Source organism: Pyrgilauda ruficollis, unplaced genomic scaffold (genome assembly GCF_017590135.1).
Source record: "Pyrgilauda ruficollis isolate IOZ18807 unplaced genomic scaffold, ASM1759013v1 scaffold33, whole genome shotgun sequence".
NCBI classification, from domain to species: Eukaryota; Metazoa; Chordata; class Aves; order Passeriformes; family Passeridae; genus Pyrgilauda; species Pyrgilauda ruficollis.
In genome coordinates this window covers 1,794,531-1,819,548 of record NW_024524711.1, presented here as the reverse complement: position 1 = coordinate 1,819,548, position 25,018 = coordinate 1,794,531, and the positions used below count along the sequence as shown (strand labels likewise).

The 25,018-nt window shown below is 41.4% G+C and overlaps 1 protein-coding gene across 1 annotated transcript in view; it reads left to right on the top strand.

Annotated features, from left to right (window-relative positions):
• Nucleotides 1-25,018, top strand: part of GRAMD4 (GRAM domain containing 4) — a 75,931-nt gene that overhangs the window by 28,077 nt on the left and 22,836 nt on the right. The window contains exons 3-5 of the mRNA XM_041474651.1: nucleotides 4,228-4,348; nucleotides 17,344-17,464; nucleotides 24,949-25,010. Of these exons, the coding sequence (XP_041330585.1) occupies nucleotides 4,228-4,348; nucleotides 17,344-17,464; nucleotides 24,949-25,010 (304 nt within the window). The remainder of the gene's footprint in view (nucleotides 1-4,227; nucleotides 4,349-17,343; nucleotides 17,465-24,948; nucleotides 25,011-25,018) is intronic.

Below are 25,018 nucleotides of genomic sequence, written 5' to 3'. Positions count from 1 at the left end.
TGCCGGTATGGGTATGCTTCCATGAATAGCTACCAAGGGATTAACTATTCATGCAGATGCTTTCATTCTTAAGCAATGTTGTTGAGTTTTTCCTTTTCTTACAGCAGGTAATTGCAGTATTCATGGGGAGCCCTTTCATAATTTGAAGTAAGAAAATGCACATGAAGTGTCAGATGAAAAACTCAGGAGGCTAGAACTTCACGAGACAAGCTGTGTAGTTTGTTGTATTGCTGAAGACTTCCCCCCTCCTCTTTTTTCCTCAAATGAATGCAAGTTAAAAATTTCTATTTTAAACTACCTCTTCCCTGTGTGGTGTCCCAGGCACTTTCTGGGCTCTGAGGATTGACTTGAGTGAATATTTTTCCTCTGGCATTGGCATGTTGTGTCCTCACTGCTCCCCATCCTTTGTGTTTGAGAACTGCTCCTCTCCAAGGAAACTTGGAAATTAGGCCACCATTTTGTTAGATATTGCTAGACAAAAATCATCCACATACATATGATGTTGTGGAAGGAAATTAGAGCATAGAGTTGGGCAGTTGTGTTTCTGTGATACTGAAGAAGTGCTGTGCTGCAGGTGGAGAGGACAGATCCACGTTCACTTAGCTGGGAAGTGACTGGGACCCTTCCTGTGCCTGTACAGCAGCAGTGGCAGCACAGAGAACAAAATCCCAGGGCTCGCAGGATGAAGGGGTTTTGGAGAGGGAGGGCAGACAAGTCTTGGGCTGGGAAGTGCTGTTGTGAAAAGCCTGAACTGCAGATGGCCTGAAAAACACTTTTGTGGGGAGATGTGGGTTTTAGATCTGGAGCTGGATGGCGATTGGACAAGCAACCCTGAGCTCTGTTAATGGGTTACAGGCAGTCTATCATCATCAGAAATTCCTTTAACCCCTCTGTCTGTGTTCACCTCGGGCATTTCTCTGTCTTCCTAGGCACTGACAGGCCTTCTTGCTCATGGTCTTGGCTAAGTAATAACAATTGCCAGCCTTGTAAGAGGGCTCCTGTGTCAAATACTGTCAAAGCTAGAGAGGCAGAAGGAAAAGCAGAGATCTGTGGAAGCCTTCAAGGCTTTTACTGTGAGTCAGAAGCTAGAAAGGCTAGAAGCAGTGTGGGTAATCCAGCCTGAGTCCCAGCACTGTCCTACAGAGGCAGCAGAGAGGAGAAACCTTTACCCAGAAAAAACTGGAATTAATACAAGGATTTTGTTAACTTATGAACTAAGCCAGATATGCTAGCTTCAGACAGAGGGACTTTTTTGAATTCAGAGTCTGGCCGTTGACCGTCAGCAAATGCAGAGGCCTTATTTCTTGTTTTCTTAGGTGTGTTGGTGTGGGGAGAAGCTTCGGTGACAGAGACATCTGCTTAAATGTTTCCCATATCACTGTCCTGGGCGTCCTCCGTTTTTCTGAGTGTTTCTAAATGGTACTCATAAAATGTTTTGGTGATGCTAATTTTGGAAATTGGGTGCACCGCCAAACTTGTGTCATATGTATCTTAATAAACCATTTTACTATTACATGTTAATTACAATAATTAATTGCTTCTAGTATTCTAGTGAGCAGCCTTATGTTTCAACTCAGTGGATTTCTTTCTCTTCTTTTCTCCTCTCTAAGTTAGAAGGTAATTTTAACCTTTTGTAGCTAGTTTAAAGATGTGTACCTTCTGATTTTTAACCTGTCTGTGGATGTCAGGCTGCTTGGGTCCTATGCTTTAGCAGATAAACATATTTGGAAACTCTAAGAATGAGAGTGTTGCCATGCTAACTGGTATCACTCTCCCCGGTTTTTTGCACCTCTTGCTGTTTCCTTCTTCCTTAGAGGCACAGTTAAGGTATCCTGAGCTTTAATTATTGACTCAACAGCTCTGAAGAAGCAAAAGCAGAGCTGGTTCTCTAGGCGTATTTCTGAAATGTGGCACATCTTTGGGTAAAATATCTTGAGTACCTTCAAGGAGGATGAAAACTTGAATATGCTTAGGTACTTGGTAGCCCCTTCCATTTTCATGTCCTCCCTCACCTGGGTGGGGACCAGCTGCTGTCTAAGCACAGGGCTGATGCCCAGAGTTCAGGCACATTCCTTTTGAGTACAGCACCTTGCTCTTTGTCCTGTATGTGACTTTATTTATTTATCAATAAAATATTTAAGCAGTGGCACTGCTTCTTCAGACAGGTCCCTGTGAAATCCTGCATGCTGGGAGCAGAGATTATCCCTATGTGCTGGATGTGGGTATACAATACAGAAAACCATGCTTTAACACCTGGGCAGCTATCTGTATTTTAATAACACTTCCCTTGTGCCTGCCCATGGAGTGTGTTGTAAGGGTGCTGCTTTTCAGCTTCAGCCACACCATCCTCCTTGGGGCTCTCCAAATATCTGGCACGTGATAGCACTAAATCTTGCAGTGTAAATAAATACAGCACAGCTCTGTAGATAAGAGATCAACACAGAGGTTAATTTGCATCCTGTGCTCATCTGAAAAGAGTCTCTGATAATCATCTGCAGTGGCTGGAGCAGCTGCAAATGGCATCTCTCACTGCAGTCGCTGGCTGAAGGCAGGAGTGATGGGAGCTGTGGGCATGGCGAGGGGGATGCTGTGCTGCAGCTCCCGGTGTGAGGACTGCCCTGGGTCTGTCCCTCTCCGCTGTGGCGTGATTCGTGCCAGCTCCAAAATGGGAAGTAGCCCAAGGCTGCTGCTGAGCTAACAGCTTCTGCTCCTCATCAGGGCCAGCAGTGTTGACAGAGTGCTGTGTGGGTGGGTGCTGCTAGGGGACTGGAAATAGCATCTCTGCTTGGCACTCTATTGAGCAAGCCCAGGTGGGGAGTTGGTGCTAGGTAAATGCTGGGCAGAAACTGCCTACAGATTGCTAATATGCCTGTACAGACAAATTCTGAGGCTTAAACTCAGGATCTGTTCTTAAACTCAGGTTCAGTTCAAACAAGAAAACAGATGTTTAATAGGCATTTCCACAGTGTTTGATCTTGAAAGTGCAAATCAATCCCAACTGTGAAAGTACTTTGCTATCAGTAAGCTTTCTGCACATCTTTCCTAAGACATAGAAAATGTCTTAATTTAATGTCTCCTGTAGATTACTTGAATTCATATATGTATGTAATTTAAGCTGTCATGGTTAAATGCATGCAAACAGATGTTTGAAAGGAATACAGTTCCTGTATGTTTTCAGGGTTCAAACAAGGAGTGGGGAATAGTCAGAATATGTAAATAAATTCCTTTTTCTCTTGAGATAATTTTTGATATGTAGGTTTCTGTAATCTATCCCTTTGGTTTTGAGTATAAGCTGCTAGAGAAACTCCTGTAGTTCTCATTGACAGATTTTTTCATTCCTGGTGGGGACTGTGCACCAGCACTGAGCAACCATTACCCAGGAGATGCCCTCATCCACCCTTTTCCCTGCTGTCTGAAAATGCCCACTTTATGAGAGAAAGAAGGCATCACCTGCCTTCTGCTCTGTGAGCTTGGGGTTTTTTCTGTGTTTACTTCATGGAGGTGGTGGTTGTCAGTGGTCTCACTAATCAAATTGCTTTTTAATTCCTGCTTTCTGCAGTATTTTCAGTATTCTGCTGAGTTCATTCAAGGGGTGCTGGTAAATCTGGTGAGGCATGCAGTTTTCTGATTTCCCACTCTCCTAGCCTGCCAGGATGAGCTCCTGGACACCAACATCCTTCTGCAGTAACTGGGCTGTGGGGGAGTGGGGAACCCCTTCCTTGCTGAGAGACTGTCATCTTGAAAATTACATTCCATAGATGGATATTAAAATATACAATATATGTTTCCCAGTAGCTCAGTAATTATCTAGAAAAGTATTACTTTTGCCAGCTTCACAATTTTATGTTTAAGGTGTGTAGCATTGACCATTCATTCTATGGGAAGAGGAGAGGGGTAGTATGAATATGGCTTTTCAGTCAGCAGAAGAAGGCATTAAATGATGATGCAGTAGAGCTCAGGTGAGGTGAGGGTGGTGGTGGGAAATACTTGTTTTCTGTAGCTTCCCAAGGTTTGCAGAAGTGTGTTCTGTAAACTCACATTTGATTACTTTCATTCACTTATTTTGGTAATCTGATGCTGAAAGAGGCATGTAGAGTTGTTAATACTTGCATGTTTCTCACATGCTTGTTTCTTTATTGCCCCAGAAATCAGTTGATGTATTTAAATGACGTACCAAAAAAAAAAAAAATCATTCTGAACTTTCAGTATGTTCTGGCTTTCTTATAGGCTGGTCCAGGGACCATCAACATGGCTTCAGGAGTCCAGGATTTTAACAGAACGGAGTCTGACAGACTGAATGAGATCAAAGGTCACCTGGAAATAGCCTTACTGGAAAAACACTTTTTACGTAAGTATGAAATGCTCTGTGGAGAGCAATAGTTTAGGACTTCTGAAATAATGTTTCTCTAACTGTAGGAGTTGGCATCAGAATTTTGAGGTGTGCTGATGTGCAGAGAGTACGTGGGTTTATGCTTCCCTAAGAAGAACTTAAAAGCATTCCCACGGTTTCTGGGTCACCTGGTTATTTTTTTCCTCATTGCATTCCTCACAACATACTCACTGTGTGACAAAAGCTGCATAGTTGAAGTCTTGATGTTGACATCTGCAGGTTGTCTTAGAACTAACAAAGTCAACCTTAATGTGCCTGCAGTAGGTGTTTTTCTTTCTAGTAGTAATTGCTAAGAAGAGATTTATGAAGGAGAGACCAGTTCATTTTCATGGCAGCTGTTTCAACAAATAATGCACCTTAAAACATTATGTGTGTCGTTGGTAAGTGGTGTAAGAAATTCAGAGAAGAGTGTCTGGAGATTTAAAGTGCTGCTTTTTTGGGTTTATGCTTATATATGTGTACATATGTGTGTATAATAAGAAAAAGTTTTCGTTCGTGGCTAGAGGCAGCTGCAAGATTTTGGAGATTTTATCTCAGCAGGTCTGAACTATTGATTTTTAAGACAGGATAGTTAAAAACAGAAAAACAGAAAACAAAATAACTTGATAGAAGTAGAGATCTCTGTAACAAACCAATGAGAATTCTTGCTCAGTTGCTTCCCAAAACGGCCATTTAAATATTTTGGTTTTGAACTTCAGAGTATGAGGGTTGTTTTTGTGTGTATGAGGGTTGTTTTTATGTGTTCAGAGCTTGTCAGATATTTTCTAAGGAGTGGAAATAACAAGACTAGAGATTCTGTTCAATTTCTAGGCTATAATCCAATGACAAGACTTAGGTTTTTATCTTCAGCATGTTTTCAAAGATTTGTCATTAATTTTCTGTGACTTGTTTTTCACTTGGCAATACTTCTTTGATATGTTTTCCCCCTGATGTGTGGAAGAGGGAGGCCTGATAAAGGAGACTGGGCAGGAATTTATAACAAGCTGCTGTCAGCTTCCACCGATACCTGGAAGAGGTATCATGGTTGAAATGTCAGGCAAAAACTGAAAGATCTGTTTGACTTGCTTTGTTAGTTTCAGTGATTTACTTGATTTTTATTTAACTATTTGTTACAGAGTTACCATGCACTCCTTCCATCCCCAAAGATGCGTTGCTGAAGCTCCTGTTACACAACTGCTTTTTGGGCTAGGTTGGGCGCCTGTGATTTCTCGATGCAATCTAATGTGCAACAGAAACTGTAGGACTTAGCAGAACTGATTTCTGATTTGAAGTAGGATGTGCTTTTTGATGTAAAAACATGATAGCGCTCCCAGGCACTTCCATGGCTGGTGAATTCATTCTTCCTTTAGTACATTCTTAAAGTAACTAAACGGGGCACACAGGTTTGTGAATATTGGTAGTATTCAGGTTCCTGCTGTAATTTGAAATCCTTCTGATCAACTGTTACTTGTAGCTGAATCATTTTTCCTTTGCACAGAGTTTTGTAGTGAACTCCAAGGTGAAGGATAAGGAGGATAAAGTTTACCCCTTTGTGTAAACTTTGAGCAGACATTTGGGGGTTCAGGCCAGTGGGGTGGTTCTGCTGGGTGGCTTCAGTCAGCCAGGGGTGTCTGCAGCCCTCACCTCTTCACCAGAGCCTGATGTTAGCTGTAGTTGAAATTACTGCATTGTCCTGACAAATTGGTTGTAACTCTGTTCATAAAAACAAGAGTAAGAATCATAAACTGGTTGAGAAATAAGTGAGATAAAGTTTATCCCTTATTTGGCCACTTTCCATTCAAAATTTTGGGATGAAATAGGTCACCATGTTTGGAGTGAAGTAGGAGTTCAGCTTTTGCATATGGTTCCTGAGTTCTTACCTTTCCTTTTTCCTTCTATTTTGAGTTCGTTTGGGATTTTTGATACTAGAAATGCTTCATTATTGTTTTCTTCCCAAAAGTGAACTAATGGTGTGCAGAAAAACATTTTTGAAATGTAGAGTTTGTTCACTTCAGTTTGCCCTTGAAAGAAAGCCTTGTCATTATTTTTTTTAATCCTATTGCTGCAGTAGGTGTTTTTTAGGAAGGCTAGTTGCTCTGCAGTATTTCCATACTATTTTTAACTATGGAATCCCTTAAGGACACCTTGCTATGATTGTGGTTTTGCATAAACTCTTTGCCACGTCCACATACTCCATTTCCTCCAGCTGGGCATGCAAAAATCAAAGCAATTGCTAGTTGGTGAGGGAAGTATCTAAAGTTTCATACATTTGCTTTTTAATGTTCTGTGGTTCTACATGTTGTCAGCTTGATTCTGACTTTTTTTGGGTCTCTTCTATACTTTAGTTTGTATTGGTGTCATCAGCCAGGAGGTTTAAGGAGGAGAGATTTCCTCTCAGTTCTATGTCGTGTGTAATGTACACGTACAGTTAAGTACACAGCTGTAGGTCAGTGTGGGTCTGTGATTTGAGGTGCCTGGCTAAAGTTTTTCTCTAAACTCCATTCATCTGTTAGTAGGCACCAGCAATGGGTGCGGTTTGGCTGAGTAGTACATTCAGTGAAGCACATCCAAACCTACCTGTAGCCTCTACAAGCTGCAGGGGAAATCTGGAGCAAGTAGGTATGGAGACAAACTGTTGTCTCTAAGGAGAAAATATCTTCATCTGAGATGCCAGATGAATGTCTTGTTTAGAAAAGAGGTAATCTAAACACCCGGAGATGTGAGGATGGAGAGGAATTGCTTAGCATGTGCAGAGCTGTAAATGCAAATCAAATGTGTCTGGAAATGCAGGGGATTTAAGCTGCAGATTGACAGGAGGGTGAGGCACGCAGAGAATGGGATCTTGGATAATGTCTTAAGCAAAGGGGAGAGATCATCTGATTCTCCCAGCTAAAGGGGCTAAAGTTGCTTTTCCTGTCTCTGTGGGAATGGTCTTAATCTCTTTGATCTAATGGCTCATTTTGAGCCTTATTGTAGGAATGCTGAAAATGTGCCTGTTGGGTTTGTGGTGTTGGTGTGGGTTCCTTCAGAAAAAGTCTTGGAACAGCTGAATGAAGAGTGCAAAGGGCTTAGTCTGCTGGAGTTTCCAGTGCATGTGGTTGGAAAAAGCTTTGTCTTGGAGCTGGGACAATCAGAATCATTTATTTCTATAGGACTTCCTGTTGTTATAACCCAGTTTTTAATACATGTGAACACTGCCTTGGGCTAGTTGAGGACTCAGTTTGGGAAGGCAACTACTGACCCAGGGCAGTTAGATTTATATGCTAATATTAGTAGTGATTTTAGTGTTTCCATTTCAAAACGTGGTTGTATCTTAACAAAATATGAAATTGTATTTGCTGCTGTTGCATTTGAAAGACAAAACAACCAACAAAACAATCTTTCTGCTTTTGCAGCTTTTTTGTTTGAGGTAAAACCTTGCTTCCTGTTACTCCTGTGCTTGCTAATAGAGGGCAGTTTTAGAGATATCGGTGCTCTTGTCCTGGTACCACAAGGTGCTTTGTAAGCACACACGCATCCTGTGGTTTACATGCAGTATTAGCTAATTCTGATTCAAGGGCGTTCAAGCCTTTTGCAATGCGGAATTCAGCAGCTCAGGAAAGAGGAGTTGGTAGCAGCAGCTGAGAGTGAATAAAGCAGGTGACTCTTAGAGAAGTGGGTTAGTCATGAACTGGTAAATCAAAGGAACCTCACATGAGGATGAGGAGTACTAGAAGGAAATGTAATCCTCTCTCACAAGGGTTTTTACATTCCACTCCATACAGCAGTCTGTGGCAGGAGACTTTAAGGTCTTACCAAATCAGTGGTCTCAGTCATGATGTTTGTACCACATGACAAAAGAAGTTGGGATTATGTTGCTTTCCCATTGAAATTTCTGCTCTGGCAAAAATTTCCTGCCTTTTTGAACCATTTATGTGACTAACTACACCGTATTTTCTCTGTCTCCCACTTTTTGATATAAATGGCCTGATGATTCTTTCTAAGAACAATCTGGAAGAATACTGACCTCATGGAAATAGAGCTCTAGAAAATTATACATGATTCTCAGGCAGAACTGGCATGTTAGAAAGTGTTAAACCTCAGAGGCCAAACATGTACTGACCAGCAAAAGACCTATGGTGAAAAGTCCAGTTCTGTGCAGAAATGCTAATACCTCCTCAAACAGTCCCAGTCATTCTATGCAACAAATAGACAGTGAGACTGGGCCAGAGTCCAGTTACCAACTGTGTCATACTTTGGTTTAATTTCTCCTGATATGAGGGTCACACCAGCTGCAGTAGCAGAGCTAGAGAAGAGCAGAAGAACAGATTCACTGCCTTGGTTTTTCTGTTTTCCTACTGATCTAGCAGCCTGTAATCTGAACCTTACCTTCAGAAATCTTGAAGCAGAATCTAGAGCTGATTTGAGCTGATTTACATAGCAGGTGAAGACTCTGGCAAGAGAATATGCAGCTGCTGTGTTTGTCTGAGAGACCCAAATACCAGCTGTGGGCCATAATAGCCATTCCTTGCTACATGGTCAACCCTTGGCCAAATGATGCTGATGCTGCACCATGGGCTCTGAAATAAAGTGTGCCAGTGGTGGTGACTGCTGAGGGTGCAGTGCTTACCCTGGGTTTCTCACATCCTTTACTCCTTCCTCTAAACTTCCTTTCAGTTTAAAATCCTGGACTCCCTAGCACTAAAAATGTATCCCTTGGAGTTTGACATGTCTCTTTTGAGATTGTAGAGATGAAGACTGGTTTGCCTATGGTGACTTTTGGGAAATCTTTAATGTTTATCCTGGGCACCCAGAGATGACGCCGTAAAAACGTGTGAGTCCAGGCTAGCTATAGTGCTGTCTCTTTACTAGAGCTGCTCTCATTTGCTTACTAACAAATTTTAAAGTTTTTCTAGGTCTGACTTCTGACTGGGAGACTTCTCAAAAACTACAGAAAGTTTCCTAAGAGGTGTAGGAAAGGTTTTGCTTATACCCAAATATACTTACATAGCATGTTTGTCGAGTTCATTTCTAGCCTTCCTGGGCAAAAAACCCCAAACCCTCCAAAGCTCTGACTTAATTTTCCTGGAAATGCTGTTGGAGGATGCAGTTGTGAGCAGTGTAGAGCATTTGTTTGGGGGTCAAGAGGCCTCAATACAGACTAATGAGCATTCAGATCTCCATTTCTCATCTCCAGGGACTCTGCTCTAACTGGTGGAGGGTTGGGCTTTTGCTCACTCTCAACTTGGCTTCCAAGAGCATGAGGTTTCTGAGACTAGGGGAGAGGGAAAGGATGTGTCTCCATCCCACTACAGCAGCAGGCTGGAGTCCTGGGCTGATTCTTGGTCTGAGCAGTCTGCAGTCTGCCCTTGTCATTGTACAAAGCATGTACTTGATGATGTAGGTGATGGTGCTGTACGTGAAGATGCCCAAATGCTGCAGGATCTCATGTTGTCATACTGCCTTTTCTTGAGACTGATGTACCACAAAAAATGCAGCACAGTGCTCAGAGGGATGTATTGTTAGAGCTGCTGTGGAGCCTTGAGCAGATCCCACCTACACACTGTGTTATGTGCGTGGGCTGTGCCTGTTTCTGCCTTTTTTTTGTGTGCCCAGCTTGGCAGAGATGGTGTGAAAACCCAGGCAGGGCAATGGTCAGCACTGTTGTGCCTCTCCCTTTTGTGTAACTGGAACAGAGATTTTGGGAGCCCCATGTGGAACCTGCATTTCCCTGCTCAGCTTAGTAACACAAAAGCCTTGGAAGAGCCTGCTGCTATTCCTAAGCCAGACGTTATTTCAACATTTATAGACTGTTTCACTTCTGCCAAAACCACAGAGTGAAAACCATTCCTGCAATAATGACAACATTTTTGCAGCTCTGTTTATTTTAGGTGGGTTTTGCAACACTTCTGGCATTTTTATTTTCTGAAATTTCTGAAAATTCATAGAGGAGCAGTATTTTTCATTACTTTTAAGCTGACCTTTTAAGTATATCTAGCAATACAAAACGTTCCACTTGATGTTTTGAGAAAGGGGTCTGTCTCAGTAAGCTATATTTTCAGGAAGTGTAATTTAAAATCCTTCCCTAATGAAGGGGAAATGATCCAGGTCTGTGTCTATTACAACATGATAAAGCTCCACTGAAAGCACTAGATGTAAACGTGAAGTTACTAATTGGTAGTTAGCATAATGATTTTGTACAAACCTTGGCAATGGCATCTTAGTTCTTTCTAACCTCACCCACTCCAAGTAGGACATAACAGGAATGGTGAGAGAGGAGGCTGGAAGAGTTTGCACAGAGGAAGAAGACTTTGTCAAATATGTTGTGTTTTGTCAATCAGTTTTCCTCACCACATGAAAGAGAACACTTTATATGAAACTCTTGCTGTTCAGGTGAGGAGAAGAGTACCAGTGAATATTAACTGACTGAGAGAGGATGGTGGTTCAGGCTCTGCCTTCCCTCCACTGTCTCTGGATCAGAGTTGGCTTATTTCTTATCAGCAGAGCAGGACTGTCAGCACGCTGCTCCCCATCCTGTAGGCATATGCAGAGAGGCTCAAAAACTGGTCCTCCAGAGCTCTGCTTAGTGTAAGTACTGGGGCAGGAGCTCTGTCTTTGGAAGAGCGAAGGGAAGCACAAAGGAATGATGGAAACAAAACAAAGCAAAAAGTGATTCAATGGCAGAAAAACTGCCAAACCTGTGTTAGTTTTTAAAGGGAAATTGGCACAACTGGTTCTGAAAATGACAGGTCACTACTTTGTTTTGATGTGTGCAGACTTAGCTGGAGAAAGATCATATTGAGAGTGTGGGGTTTATATTTATCCATTTCACTTTTCCACTCTACCAAAATGCCTATATAAAACAGGGTAGAGAGGAGGGAAGGATATGCACTCAGTAAAGATACTTAGTCTTTAATGATTCTGTCTGCCTTTTGGCTTTTTATGACACCAATATTACTATTAGGAAATCTTTTTTTCTGTATGAGAGATTCATGCAAACAAGCAAGACGCCTGACCACAAGGGAAAGCCATTGAACTGACGAATCAAGGTATTCACAAATGCAAAAAAAAAACCCCAAACCAACCAAAACCAACCAAAAAAGAGGAGTTCTTCCAGACCAGTTGTTGTTCATCTCTGGAAGAGCTATGGGAGAGCAAGAATATTGGTATCCATTTTGACAAAGGACATTTTTAGGCTCTTCCTTCATAAAATCCTTGGAGTAATCCTCCTAAGCAGTGAGCTTTGGGATTCCCAAGTGAAGTGTAGAAATCCAAGCATGAAAGATGACATGACCTTGAGAGGTGACTTAAAGAAGAAAGGACAGTCAATAAAGTGGAGCTGCTAGATGGCTTAAAAAAGCACTTCACCAAGTGTCTGGCATGCAGAGAAGTAGAACATCTCACAATGTCTGGGATCAAAAGGTAATGTTTTATCTGAAATCTTTTGGGTAGATTTATGATAAGGTCTTTGGCAGTCTCCATGGTTCTCAAGTCACTGATGGAAAAAACATAATGCCCTGGAGAAGGAGAACAATTGATTAGAATAAGAACACGTAACAAATAATGCACAATTAAGCTGTATCTAGTTACAGCTATGAATCGTGAACAAAGCTTCAGAGGAGTATGTAAATTGCAGAGTAAGTGTAAGCAGAAAAAAACAGGTTAGGGAATTCCATTGCAGATTCTTCCTCCATCACTGCTTGTTGGTCAGGCAATCTTTGTTTGTCTTTGCTTTATCAGAAGTGATGGAGCCCCTTCCATGTCTTTCACAGCACTGCCATTTGCTGCTAGTTTTTACAGCAAAGACTAAAAGCTCTTCAGTGTCTGTGATAATAAAAATATCTGATGTTTTCAGACTCCTGACATTTTGTTAGTAGTGTCATGTAGTGGTTTTATTTGGGACGAAGTTAACATTTTAGCTTTCTGTAGGAGCTGGGAGTCTGGCAAAGGTGGAAGCTGCCTGCCCTGGAGACAACTCCCAGTGTGTAGCTCCATCAGTACAACTGGTGAGATCCAGATTGAAAGTGTGTGGTTGGGATTTAATGTGTTTAGTAACAATTAAATAACATACTTGAACTCCAGTAATGTTCAAAGGGTTGTAAGGAGATTTACCGTGATTAACATAGATGTAGAAGGGTTATTTTTGTCCTGTTAAGTACTGGTGTTTCCCCATGTAAATATGACAGGGTTGCACGCATGCTTTTTGCCGTTTCTAGTTTTCAAGTCAGATTGAATCCCTTAGATTTAACACTAGACTGAATTCAGGTAGCTAGAAACAGTGACTGGCAGTCTCTAGCTCTGCTCTGAAAGAGATTTTTGGTCACTTTGTCCCAGAGGGGGATTTTGCAACATACCTGTAGGTCTAGGAAGAAATGGTATTATATAAAACAGCTACGAGGAGGCTCCCTAATCTACCTCCAATCCCGGGATTAAGGGAAACATCCGCTTTACTGCACAAGCAGTTTTGAATTAGAAATCCAACATTCTGCCACGCCTTTCTAGCCTGATGTCTCATCCTTCTTTTCTAAACACTACTCACATTCTGTTCAGTCTCACCAGAACTAAATGCTGAATACTAAATACTTGGATGTTAAAGTGCTTTTTATCAGAACATTTCTTACAGGTGAGTATTCTGAGGAGCAAACTGAATTTTTTCACTTGCTGTAGTGGCTGTAAGATGATGCCACAAAACACTGGGTGCTGCTGTCTTATAGCAGTTGCATGGTATCAGCTAAGCTTTTTGAAATGCTCAGTCTTTCAATTTCAATTGTCAAATCCTAAGAGTTCAGGTTCCATTACACTCCATAGAGGATAAAATGTTGTACAAAAACTGAAATGGATAAGTTTTTTTTGTAACCTGTGAGATATATCACTAATGATGGTCTTTACTATGGGGTCAATTCTCCTAGGGTTTACAGTGCAATAAGAAATGTAATGATTACTGTCATTGAAACACCACTGTTGCCTTGTCTCACAGACTTTTATAGCTCATTTTAAAGGAGCAATAGCATCCAGATATTGTCCTGCTTTTCTACACAAGCTGACTTTGCTGGAGAGCTTCTAAAGCATTTTTTTCAGAGTCACACTTGCTGTCACAACCTAAACCCAGTGTGTAGGTATTTTAGCAAGCTGTGACTGGGTTCACAGGCTTCCCTAAGGCTCAAGGGCATGGAGGTATTTTACTCTAAATTCTCTGCTTTATTACAGATTATGACAAAAATCATGGCTAGCAACTATACCTATGATTTATAATGCAAATATACATATATATATATATATATATAAATATATATTGAGCTGTTAAAAATTCCTGGGAGCATTCAGTAGTATGGCAGCAACCAAGCAGGTGTATACTGTTACTGGCTTTTCACTAAGGAAGCAAACTTTCCAGTAAAACCACAGAAAATGTAAGTATGATGGATTCTTTATATGCACATACACAAATGTTTGTATTAATACCAGTATCCATCTTATTGGACAGATGTCAGAATGGGCCAAACCATCCCAGATGTTGGAGGAAACTGTCCTGGGTGAGGGTCCAAGATCTCTTAGAAAGTTTGTGTGAAGGGTTCATCCTGTTTAGGAAAGGAAAAGTATGTGCAGCATGCAAAGTTCTTGGAGTGAGAAGTTGTGTTTTGGATAAAAATTAAGTCACATCAGACAGAAATAAGGAAGTGTAGGACATTACCACTTCAGCAGCCAATAGATGCTCTCAGGCCAATTATTATTTTTCTAGACCATTTTCTTTTTCCTGCAGATAAAACAGCTAATGGCAATTACCAAATCTTACTTCCTCAGGATGTTTTCCCTGTTTTTGGACTACTTTTCACCTTTTCAGATGATAAGTGGCTGCTGTGGTTCCTTGTTTTTGTGTTTATCAATGGTATTTCAGTGTGTCTCAGGTTTCTAGGTACCAGGCTGTGCATTTCAGAGAGACCAGCTACACTTCTCAACAATGCTTCTGGTTCCCAGGTCTAGTTCCCAGGCACACCAGCATTTTCTCTGTCAGTATTTAATCAGACATTTCTTCTTTTAGTAATTTCCCCCCTCTAACCAGGTCACCTTTATGGCTGCTCACTTCACCTGAGTGTCCAGCTAAGACATGCACTGAGCCTCCAGCAATATTTTAATGTTTCTTGCCCTGGAGGAGACAGTGAGCCATGATAGATGTGCCTGGGAAGGAAATTATGGAAACTGATTAATCTGGAACCTTGAAGCTTGGCATTTTATGTTTTATCCTTTTGTATGTGTGCAGACTGGGGAGGATGTTTGAATTTTGACTGACTGAAGATGAAATCCAAGGAGCCCTCCATTCTCACCATCATGGAGGGTACTCATCTGTAAAACTCAGCAGATAGATACCATAGTGAAATATTCTTATGTATTCTTCTCAGGGGTCAGTGACCTCTGCTCTTTGTAGACAGCTTCGTTCTGCAGGAGGGCTCTTCAGCGACAGAGAAATTTGCTTTAAAAGTGTAGTTCAGCTTGGCCAAATGGTAGATTATTTCAGGGGAGAGAGCAAGGAAGAACTTTCCCCCCCTTCCCCTCTCTGTGGCTTCTGTTGCTTAGCAGACTTAGGAGTATTTAACTAACTGAACACGAAGGTTTTACACTGCCAGACCACACTGCTGCCAAAGTAGCAACAAATACTGCTTTAAGGACTTGATGAGGTGGATTTGAATTGCAGTCATGTATGGGAAGGTTAGGAAATGCTCTGGAATGTGAAGCTATGACAGTCCTTAAGGATTGGATGTTGTATTTTTTTTTTTTTGTTTGTTTTATAGGAGTTCTGCCTCTTTCACTGTGTATCGTTTAACTCTGCCTCTTTCCTTAAAGAATATTTGGCACTGCTTGTCCTCTTTGGAGGACAAGAGGTAGAATTTCTTTGGAGGGCAAGAGGTAAAATTTCTGGAGGTTTTGTTTTGGTTTTAGTAGTACAAGATGTAGCGCAGTCAGAACAACTGGAATTTAGGAAGCTGGAAAATCTGACTTTCAAGGACACTGAGGTTAATTTATAATGTGTGTGGTTTTCTTATGTACACAAAATGCATAGTCACTTCCTCTTTAATAAAACAAAAAATGCGTAATGAAGACATGACGAATTTTTTCCCTTTAATGGTCTTGAGAAGATAACGTCTCTGTCAAGCTTTGGACCTTTCTGTGATATCTTCATGATATTGCACAAGCTCCAGTGCATCTGAAGTGCAACAGATGTTTCCCCTCAGCTGTGTGCAGGCTCTCGTTCTGGAACAAGGCAAGCCCTTGAAAGTAGGGTAAACTAATTATAAATGTAGTTTTCTTGTTGGATTTAAAATTCCTTGTGGATGCGTAATTAGGAACAGCTCCATGTAGAAGTCTGCCCTTAGATTCATATCTTCCCATTTATTTACAGGAGAGACAATACCTTCTGCACCAGCGACATTTCCCTAGCCCACCCTTGGGGATTCTCAGTTTTAGTTGCTGGAGGGTAACGTGGTGGTTTCTGTGCTCCAGCTCTTCTTCCCAGGGTCGCTGTCTCTCAGAGGGGAGATGGGTAACAGCGCTCCTTTCCTCTTGGTGGAGTTCAGTCTATAGCCTCACAGTGGAAGCCATAGTGCTGTCCCCTTGACTCATGTATCTTCTTCCCATCTCTCCAAATTTTGTGCTCTGAAGCTCCTACTCTCCTGCAGGAGTGCAGACAATCAGCAGATGAAGTGACTGGACACCGTGCTCAGGGCTTCCTGCAGGGCACAGAGAGTGTCCCGTTCCTCTGGACATTTGCCATGTGGCTTCAGACCTTCTCAAGAAGCGTGGTAACTGGAGTCAGTGAGGCTCAGATAGCAAAATTCTCTGATTGTCAAAGATTTAGAAGGCAATATGTGAGAAGAAACAGAAGACACTGTGTAACAACCCTCTGGAGGGTATAACATAGTATTCCAGTCTTGTAAAACAATGTAAAAAGCCTAAACCCACTGTGTTTGCGATGGTAGTGGAAATAGAAAGTAGTTTCTGTTCTGGTTTGCTGTAAACTTGAAATACACTTGCAGTTCTGCTATTGATTGTTCTGATTAAAAACCATCCCAGAGAAAAAATGTAAAGTAAATTTTGGCTTAAAAATAAAAAGAAAAAAAAAAAAGAGAGGGATGGCCAGTCTTATTTTTGCCATGTCTCATGTATGCCTATCTGGGAAAAGTTGTCAGTAATAGTGACCCCATTTTAGCTCTAGAGTAAAATAAGGTCATGAGCAAGGACACTGCCAGTGACAAAAAGCAGGGCTAATTAGCCACAAAAAAGCCTTATGCATAGTTGATACTAACTTCTTGTGAAAAATCTTGTGAGAGTGTGTATGTGTTTGTATAAGTAAATATGTGAGTATATTTATGTATTATAATTATTACATGGAAGTTAGTAGGGCACACAATAACCTTGCAAAAGTGTAAAAATTTTAACGTAGTTTCTTGTTTCACAACCCTTTCTTAAAATTATGAGTTGCTGAGGCTCATAGAGGGACCATCTGGCTTAGTGCCAGAAATTGATGGCCATGGGTTTATATGGCATCATATAACTTCTTTTGAGTTTGTGGTTTCGTGTTTTTCCACCCACAGACATGAGGGAAGAAATAACTTTTTTTTATTTTTTTTTTTTTTTTTTTTTATGACCACTGGATTTAGCAAGACAGCCTTTTCTGCTGATAATTTCTTTGGGGTATGTCATGTTTAAGTAAAGATAGCTTGCACCAAGGGCTTATTTGCTTATTTTGCATCTAGAAAAGAAAACTTTGGAGTTGTTTTCCTCCTTGCTTAACAATTGTAATGAAACATTTTGTACTTGATACAGCTGTGTGCTTTTTATGAAGTCTGTCTAGCCCTTGAATGCTTATTTTTTTTCCTGGTGAACATATTTGGTATAGCACAGCTATAAAACCCCCCACACTGAATCTATCGTAATTACATTTTAAATTTCATATAGAAATACTTCAGGGTAACTAAATCTTTATCTTCTTCTTTGATTAACAGAGGAGGAGCTCAGGAAGCTGAGAGAAGAAACAAACGCTGAAACGTTAAGGCAGGAGCTAGAAAAGGAACGGCAGAGGAGATTAGAACTAGAACAAAGAGTCAATGAAGTACTTAAAGCAAGGTAAGAGAAACATCTTCACTGTAGAGCTGAAAGCCACTTGAGATCTCTGACTGTCTCTGGAAGTGCTGGTAAATGCATATGTTTCTAGCCCAGGTGCTCGTAAAATAAATTACTGGTCACAGAGAGGGCAACTGTCTGTGTTGTCCTGTGAAATGCCGTAATTAACATCCATGGCCATACATGCTGCTGTAGCTACAGAAATGCCATGACACTTTCTAGTGGAGATATTTTTCTTTTCACCTCTTCTGGTGCTCTCCCTCTGGGATCTTACCTTCCTGGAGCTACTGAGTGCCAGAGCCTTTGCCAAGCCATTGCATATGCTTATCCTTCTCAAAACCTGTGTCTTCTCCAGACTGCCCAATCTTTGTTACTCTTATTCTAGCAGCAGCAAGGATGTCCAGTGCCACAGCAAAGCCCTAAATGTATATGAGTAACTGGAATTTGAGCCTTTCTTGCTGCTGCAGTGACAGATGGAAACACCTCTCCATGCTCCTAGGTCCTTTCAGCCTCAAGGGCATCCATCTTGATGATGCAGAGCATCACATTTGATGTTGTCTCTCCTTACTCTGCTTAACTACTGTTAAGTAGCTCTTAAGACCACAGCAGTTGCTTGGGGGCCTGGTTGTTCTAGACCCCTTGTGTACGTAGCTGCCTGTTTTATCTTCCCCAGCTGAGATCACTGGGCTGAGCAGCCGGATCTGTGGCTCGTCACCAAGCGCTGTCATCAGGAGACAGTGCAGGCTGAGTTGGTGATCACATGCTAAGCACTGCCACTTTCTTAGAGGTGACAAGCGAGAGCAGACAGGGAAAATGTTTTGCTTGGATATGTGGTTTCCCAGTGCCATGCAAATTCTTCCCAGCCTCCAACTTCATTCTGTATTCAGGTGTAAAAATACCTTCCTTCTCAGGCCAGTCCACGTCCACTGGTAGCAATGGAAGTAGGAGCTATTTATAGGAAACATGTGGGCCAAGTTTCTTTCTGTTCCCTGTCTCCCTGCTGCTCCCATGGAATCATAGAATTATATAGTTTGGAAAAGACCTTTAAGACCATCAAGTCCAACCACTGCCAAGGCCACCACTAAACCATGCAGTCCAGAGCCACATCTGCATGTCCCTTAAACACCTCCAGGGATGGTGACTCAACCACATCCCTTGGTAGCCTGTTCCAGTGCTTGAGAACCCTTTTGGTGAAGTAATTTTTCCTAATACCAAGTCTAAAACTCCCCAGTGCAATTTGAGGTCGTTTCTTCTTGTCTTATAGCTTGTTACCTGGGAAAAGAGGCTGACTCCCACCTGGCTACAGCCTCCTTTCAGGCAATTGTAGACAGCAATGAGATCTCCCCTGAGCCTCCTTTCTTCCAGGCTAAACAGCCCCTGTTCTCTCAACCACTCATTGTAAGCATACACACATACTTTATTTACGGGTGTCAGAAGGTATATTGCTGTCTTTCACTTCAGTCTCTGTTGGCAGACCTGTTATCCATGAATTTATTTAACACTATGAATTGCTGGAGCTGTCTTCTTCTGGAAACTATGGAGACAACACATTACAGAAGTCCCCTCTTAACTCTAAAGAAGCATTTTATTTGCTTTCCTTTTTAACAGATTTTATAGTGCTTTCAAGAAGAGCCCCGTAGTTTCAGAATTGTAAGATTTGGTGAATTACTCTTCAGCATTCAGTTTATTTGCCATCTTTAATGAGTCCTTTCTTCTCTTACATCCTCTCCAGACTAAAGAGTTCCAGCTTTTCCACTGTCTCTTTAAGAGTACTCCATCCCCTTCATCAATTCAGTTGCCATTCTCTAACTGGTTTAAGAGTTTGAACAGTATTCAGAGTACTGGTGCACCAAGGTTTTAGATCATAAAAAATAGATTAGGCCTTCTCTCTTATTCTCAGTACCCACCACAGTGGGATTTTTTTAGGTGATATTTCGTAGTGATGGTTTTCCAAAATCACTGGTTCTGTGCAGGATTGGTCTATGTGAAGTCTTTGGCCTCTGCTGCCAAGTCAGCTTAGAAGGACTTCTCCAAGGTCCTTGTGGAAAAGTCTGGTTCCCAAGCCAGCACCACAACTGTGCAGTGGGAAGGTGGCCCAGACTGCTCTGATCTGGACTTCTTTTGAGTGGCATTTTAAAGTTGCTTTTATAGCTGGGATGTGAGAGTGCATTTTCACTGCCTGTGCTGGTTGGTCTGGCTGTGTGTCTGGACTGCTGCTGCCTGTTAGAGTGGCCAGCTGAAGAGGAGAAGCTTGCATGCTGAGAGTATCAGTGGGCACAGTAGCAGCTGTACAAAGCACTGAGCATTGTTTCCTGCTCCTGGTGGATGAAACTGATGCTTAAGGAAAGGATACTTTCCCACCTGTGACTTGCTGCCTTGAAGAAGTTGCTTGAGATGCAAATTCCACGTGCTTGTCTTTAGAGCTGGCACAGGCCTTCAGCTTTGACTCCAGGTCATGCACAGAGAAGGGGGAGAGGGATCTCCACATGGCTGAGAGTCCTGGAGGAGGATGAGGAGCTCTCTTCTTCTGCGCGATGGCACTCATCATTCTGATCTGATTCAGAATAATAAGGCAGACTCAGAGACTGATCTGGCCCACTGCAGCTTATCAGCACAGCTTTTACAGAGAAAAGAGATGGAAGGTCTTTGTTTATCAATATTTGTGTTTGACATCTGTACCTTGTTGGGTTGTGAGCAACAGCAAATCTCTAGCAGGAGTGACATTGCTAAATTAAGGTAGGATGACATGGCTCCCTGAGTGCCATTTAGATATCCTAAGGATTACATTAGTCCTGTCAGCTTGGGTATTGCACTTGGGGATTACATTCAGCCAATTATCCTCTCTACCAAAGTGTTTCTCTAACTGATCTCACTACTATTTCAACCTCTTTGTGACAGGCAGGATGCGTAAGGTGACAACAAAATAAGACTTTGAAATTTTTTTCGGTTTTTACCCAGGAGGAGGACAATTTGTTTGTCCATGATTTTTCCTTAACTTGTGCTTCATTGTGTGAAATTCTTCTCTGCATACTATATTTTGCACGTCATTGTGGACATGTAAAAATACTTTTATTAGGACTGTAGGGGTAATGTTGGCTTACACAGTCAGATATGTAATAGGCCATATTTATGCCTGATGGAAATTTAATTTTATTAAGCAAAGTAACTGCAGCAAGTTCTGTCTGGTTATGTCAAATTCACCCTGCTTCTGAGGTAATTAGCCTTAGCAGTTTTAAAATAGATATTCATATGTCCCCTGGTAGGGGAGAGAGCAGCTTTGTGGTACTTAGTTGAAGGCTGGGGTTTGCATGTACTGTTCTTTTTGCTTGCAGAGGTAAACTGCTAATGAAAACCAAACTATGCCATGGTAAAAGAAAGAAATTATTTTAAAAGTTGAAGTATTCAAAAGTGTTTGTGAGACAGATAATACATGTATCAATATAAAACATGATGAAAAATGTTTGGCAAGGAGAAAACAAGTTCAAAATCTATTTTTTTTTTTCTAGTGAAGAACATGGGCTTCCTTCATTGAGGTCACATTTGTGCACAGGGAAGAGGGTAGAGTGCAAGAGGAGGATTTTTGGTGCTTTTGTTTGTCATGGTGTTTATTGTTTGTCTATCTGATTATTCAGAAATACAGTGGTCTCAGCTGAAGTTTTCCACAGATACAGTTCTGAACATCCCAGCATTTGGTATGGCAGCTGAAGCTTATGACATATTGCGAGCAGAATGATGCATAAATAATCTGGAATAGTTTGTGTGAGCTGTAACTGCCATATTTTGCAAATTGTGATCTACAGTCATGCAGAAAAGAAAAATAACAAAAAGTTTTGCAACAACACTTACCAGCAGCTTGTGACTTACGCAGCACACCCTGTTATTATTGTGAACTATTACATTATATTATTAGTATTGTTGTGAACTATTTTTACAGGGACCAAATAGGCAATGCTTCTGCATAAATCACTGTTCCGTCATTGTAGATGAGAACAGCAAGGGCTTCTGAAATGTTTGGTGTATTTTAATGGAAGGAGTTGGAAAGCATGAAAATTATTTAACTTGGTTTTTTAACAGCTCTTCAGGGTAAGAAGCCATGCATATCTGAAAGATACGTTTTTAAACTGAGCTAAGAAAATACCTGCTTATTTTTGCATGTATGAGGTTGCAATGTGATTTTGATGGAAGTACACACAGGTATTTCCTGGTACTATATTCAGGTTGCTTTTAGCAGTAGGAAAAGTGTTAACAGCCTTGAATGTCTTCTGCAACAGTGGTTGAAAAACTAGTGGTGGGTTGCTTGTGAACTTGGAGTTAGCCTGTGGGAAAATTGCTTTGAATATGTCTCAGAACATCATGGCAGTGACTGCACCTGTTGTGTCCAGCAATTCTGGTCTGTATCCAGTTTTTTGGGGCAGTCTGTTGATTCGCAGATACCTCTACTTGCAGCTGTATTCAGGGCTTAATATGCACAAACAAAAATGTTTATTTTAGGGAAATGGTTTTCAGTGTCTAGGTTCCCTTAACTTTTCTGTTATGCTTGCAACTAAATAATTAAATAACACTTGGGAGCTGTTCTGTGGGGCAGCACTGAATGGGCACTGCATCAGAGTGTGCTGGTTGCTTTTGAGAGGTACATGTGTCCTGGTCATGAACAGCTCTCATATTCATTAATATTAATGCTACCCTGACCTCTGTATATTAAAATAAAAGAGAGATAAACAAAAAAGACAGTTTGTGTTTGTCTCCTCCACTGCCTGAGGTTGCTCTTAGCTGTTTCAAACAGCCTGTGCTTTAAATGGCTGCAATCTCTAGTTGCATAAAGATGACCCAGTTTCATGTTGGGGATGTGTTGGTGTTACCATTTACACCCTTTTCCTGGGTGGAAAGTGTGTCCAAGAGGAATTAATGCAGCTTGTTCTCTTAGGTTCAGGCTGCGGTTAGGAAGCCCACATAGGAACACAGTGTTGTTCTGGGGACTGTTTATGTTTTTCAGCCTTTTAAATCATCTCTGGCATGAAGAGTGGTTCAGAAACTTGGAAAGATAATTTCTTCCTTCTGTTAGTGGTCTTGGTGAACTGGATGCTTTTACATGACCTGGTTTTGGAATTGAACTTCCCAGTAGGTGTGCAAGCCCAAACAATGAATTCTGAGCTTCCTGTCACAGATCTGTCTGAAGTGGCTAATTATAACCTGATTCACAGGTGCAGTAATGAGCTGTCATTAACCTGATGATTCGTAAAGGTCAGGTTCTTCACGGGGAAGAAGTAACAGGCAGATGGCAAGTAAGACATTGCCAAAAAAATGAAACAAAAGCACCAAGAAGGGCCAAAGCCCACTGTCATGTGCTCCTGATGGAGCCCAGTAAGGCTGCTGTACAGAGCTACTTCTTGATGCGATTTTCTTGATCTTTTGCCTAAGAAACGTGGGGAGTAATGACACTGTGCTGCTTTTGAAAATACATCCCAGCATGTCAAAGGAAGACCCAGGCTGAAGGCTCTGACAGCTGACAGTGGTGGGATCTTGTCTTGACTCTGTCCCGGGAGTTCTGGTGTGACACCACCCCAGTCAGTGCCTCCACACGGCTGGAATGGGTTGAGTAACTGGCTCCTGCCTGCTTTTAATGACCACCTCCTTTGCACCTAAATGTGGCTTCAGCTTCAATGAAGCACAGTCCAAACAGATTTCAGTTGAAAATGCTCAATATATGGTGTAACCATCTGGTGTGTGGCTGATAGAGGAAAACAAGACACCACTGGATAAGAGTTGGTGCAGATTTGATCATGTTTATTGCTGTCTGTCTTTTGAGAGCTGGAAATGGAGGAGATGCAATGGTATGGGAGAAGAAGCAAGGATAGGAGGAGTTTTTAGGTAAGGAACCTGTGGCTTATATAGATGCTGGGGTAAAATGGCATGGAAACCAAAGTTAAAGTTTAGCTGAAGAAAATAAACTGATGACATTTCAGATGACTTCAGATGTATTTGCAGAGTTGCTGCAAATACAGAAGACATGGGGAAAAGTCCTGATGAATCATGAAAGCAAGTGTCTTTCAAAGCAAAAACCATTTATTTCAGCTCATTAACACCAATAAATGTTGGGCTGTAATTCATAAATCAGTAAATTACTTCTAAATGTTCTTTTAGAAATGAAAAAGGATGTGGAAAGCTCATTAAGGATCAAGAATGCTTAGGAAGGAAGGGAGGTAACAAGTTCTGTAGTTTCTCCATCATGTTCGTTGATGTGTGGTAATGTTGAGCAGCACACAGTAGTAATGACCTTCTCCATGTGCAGGCAGTACAGTGACATCTTTTCCTAATGTCCTTTCTAGAGGAACAGCAGGAGAGAGCTGTATGTCCAGCTGTATTGCTGCAATCTGCCCAGTGCAGTGGGATCCCTCTTCTTGCTCTTCATTTGCTAACCATGTTTCACTTGGTTCCCTTTCTGAGGAGCAAAAGATGAAAGGAGCATTTGAAAGTGCTTACATTGCCTGATAAATGAGTGATCATGAAATTGCACAACTGACACATTTATTTCAAGAAGTAATCTTTTCAATCATATAACTCCCTGTCAAGTAAAGCTTGCTGTGGCTGGTGTTATGTTGTCAAAGCTCCTGTTTCATTAGAAAAATCTTTCTGTATGATATCTGCATGGATGACTGAAGACTTTGGGACTGAAGCCTGAAGTATTCTCAGCACAGGTTGGCAGTTGGAGGCTGTGTACAAATGTAATTTGAAGCCTTGCACATGTATGGAATGCCAAAAGCATTTGTGTGTCAAAAAATCTGTTCATTTTTAATGAGTGAGAATGTTCTTGAGTCATTTTGAAAGGTGAGACCAATGATGCCAGCTACTTGATATATATTTTTAGAACATTTTTGTTGCAGTTTTTCAGGCTATTTCAATTTCTCCAGTTATTTTCCAAATTGGTTGTGATCTGTGCATTTTGAGAGTTTACAACATAACATTTTAAGTAATTCTGAACACCTGTTTGTCTTGTGAAGTTGTTTGACCCTAGTAGCAATGGCAGGATTCAAGATTTGTGCATTAAATTGTGGTTTTGTTCTACTGCTGTTCTGCTGCTGTTCTACTGCTGTGGTTATCAACTTGTGATATGGAATCCCTTTTAATTTATTGCTGTGGGAAAAGTCACGGCTCTGAAGAATTTTCCTGGCAGGCATTGCAATGAATATACCACACAAAGGCATAAATAATGCAAGAAATTTAATACTACATTGTTGAGCAGTTGTAAGATGAAATGGAGCTGTTGGTGACAGGAGTGGCTAAACCCCACCTCGCAGTGGGCGGTGTTTCCCAGGATCCCAGTGCAATGAGTATTTTGAGTCTTGTGAAAGGGCGTAAGCTGGGTTTTCTTTTGTCGTGATTGTATAAGCTCAGCTATGGAAACCATGGAGGTTCTGGTGCTTCCTTTACCTAAAAGGGAATAAATTCTTCCTCTGTAACATTGCACATTGTTTCTGTTTTCTTTGTAGGGCAGAAGAGGTGCCTGCAGCTCAGCAACCTGCAAAGCCACAGGCCCAAGCCAATGGAGCAGGTGAGCTT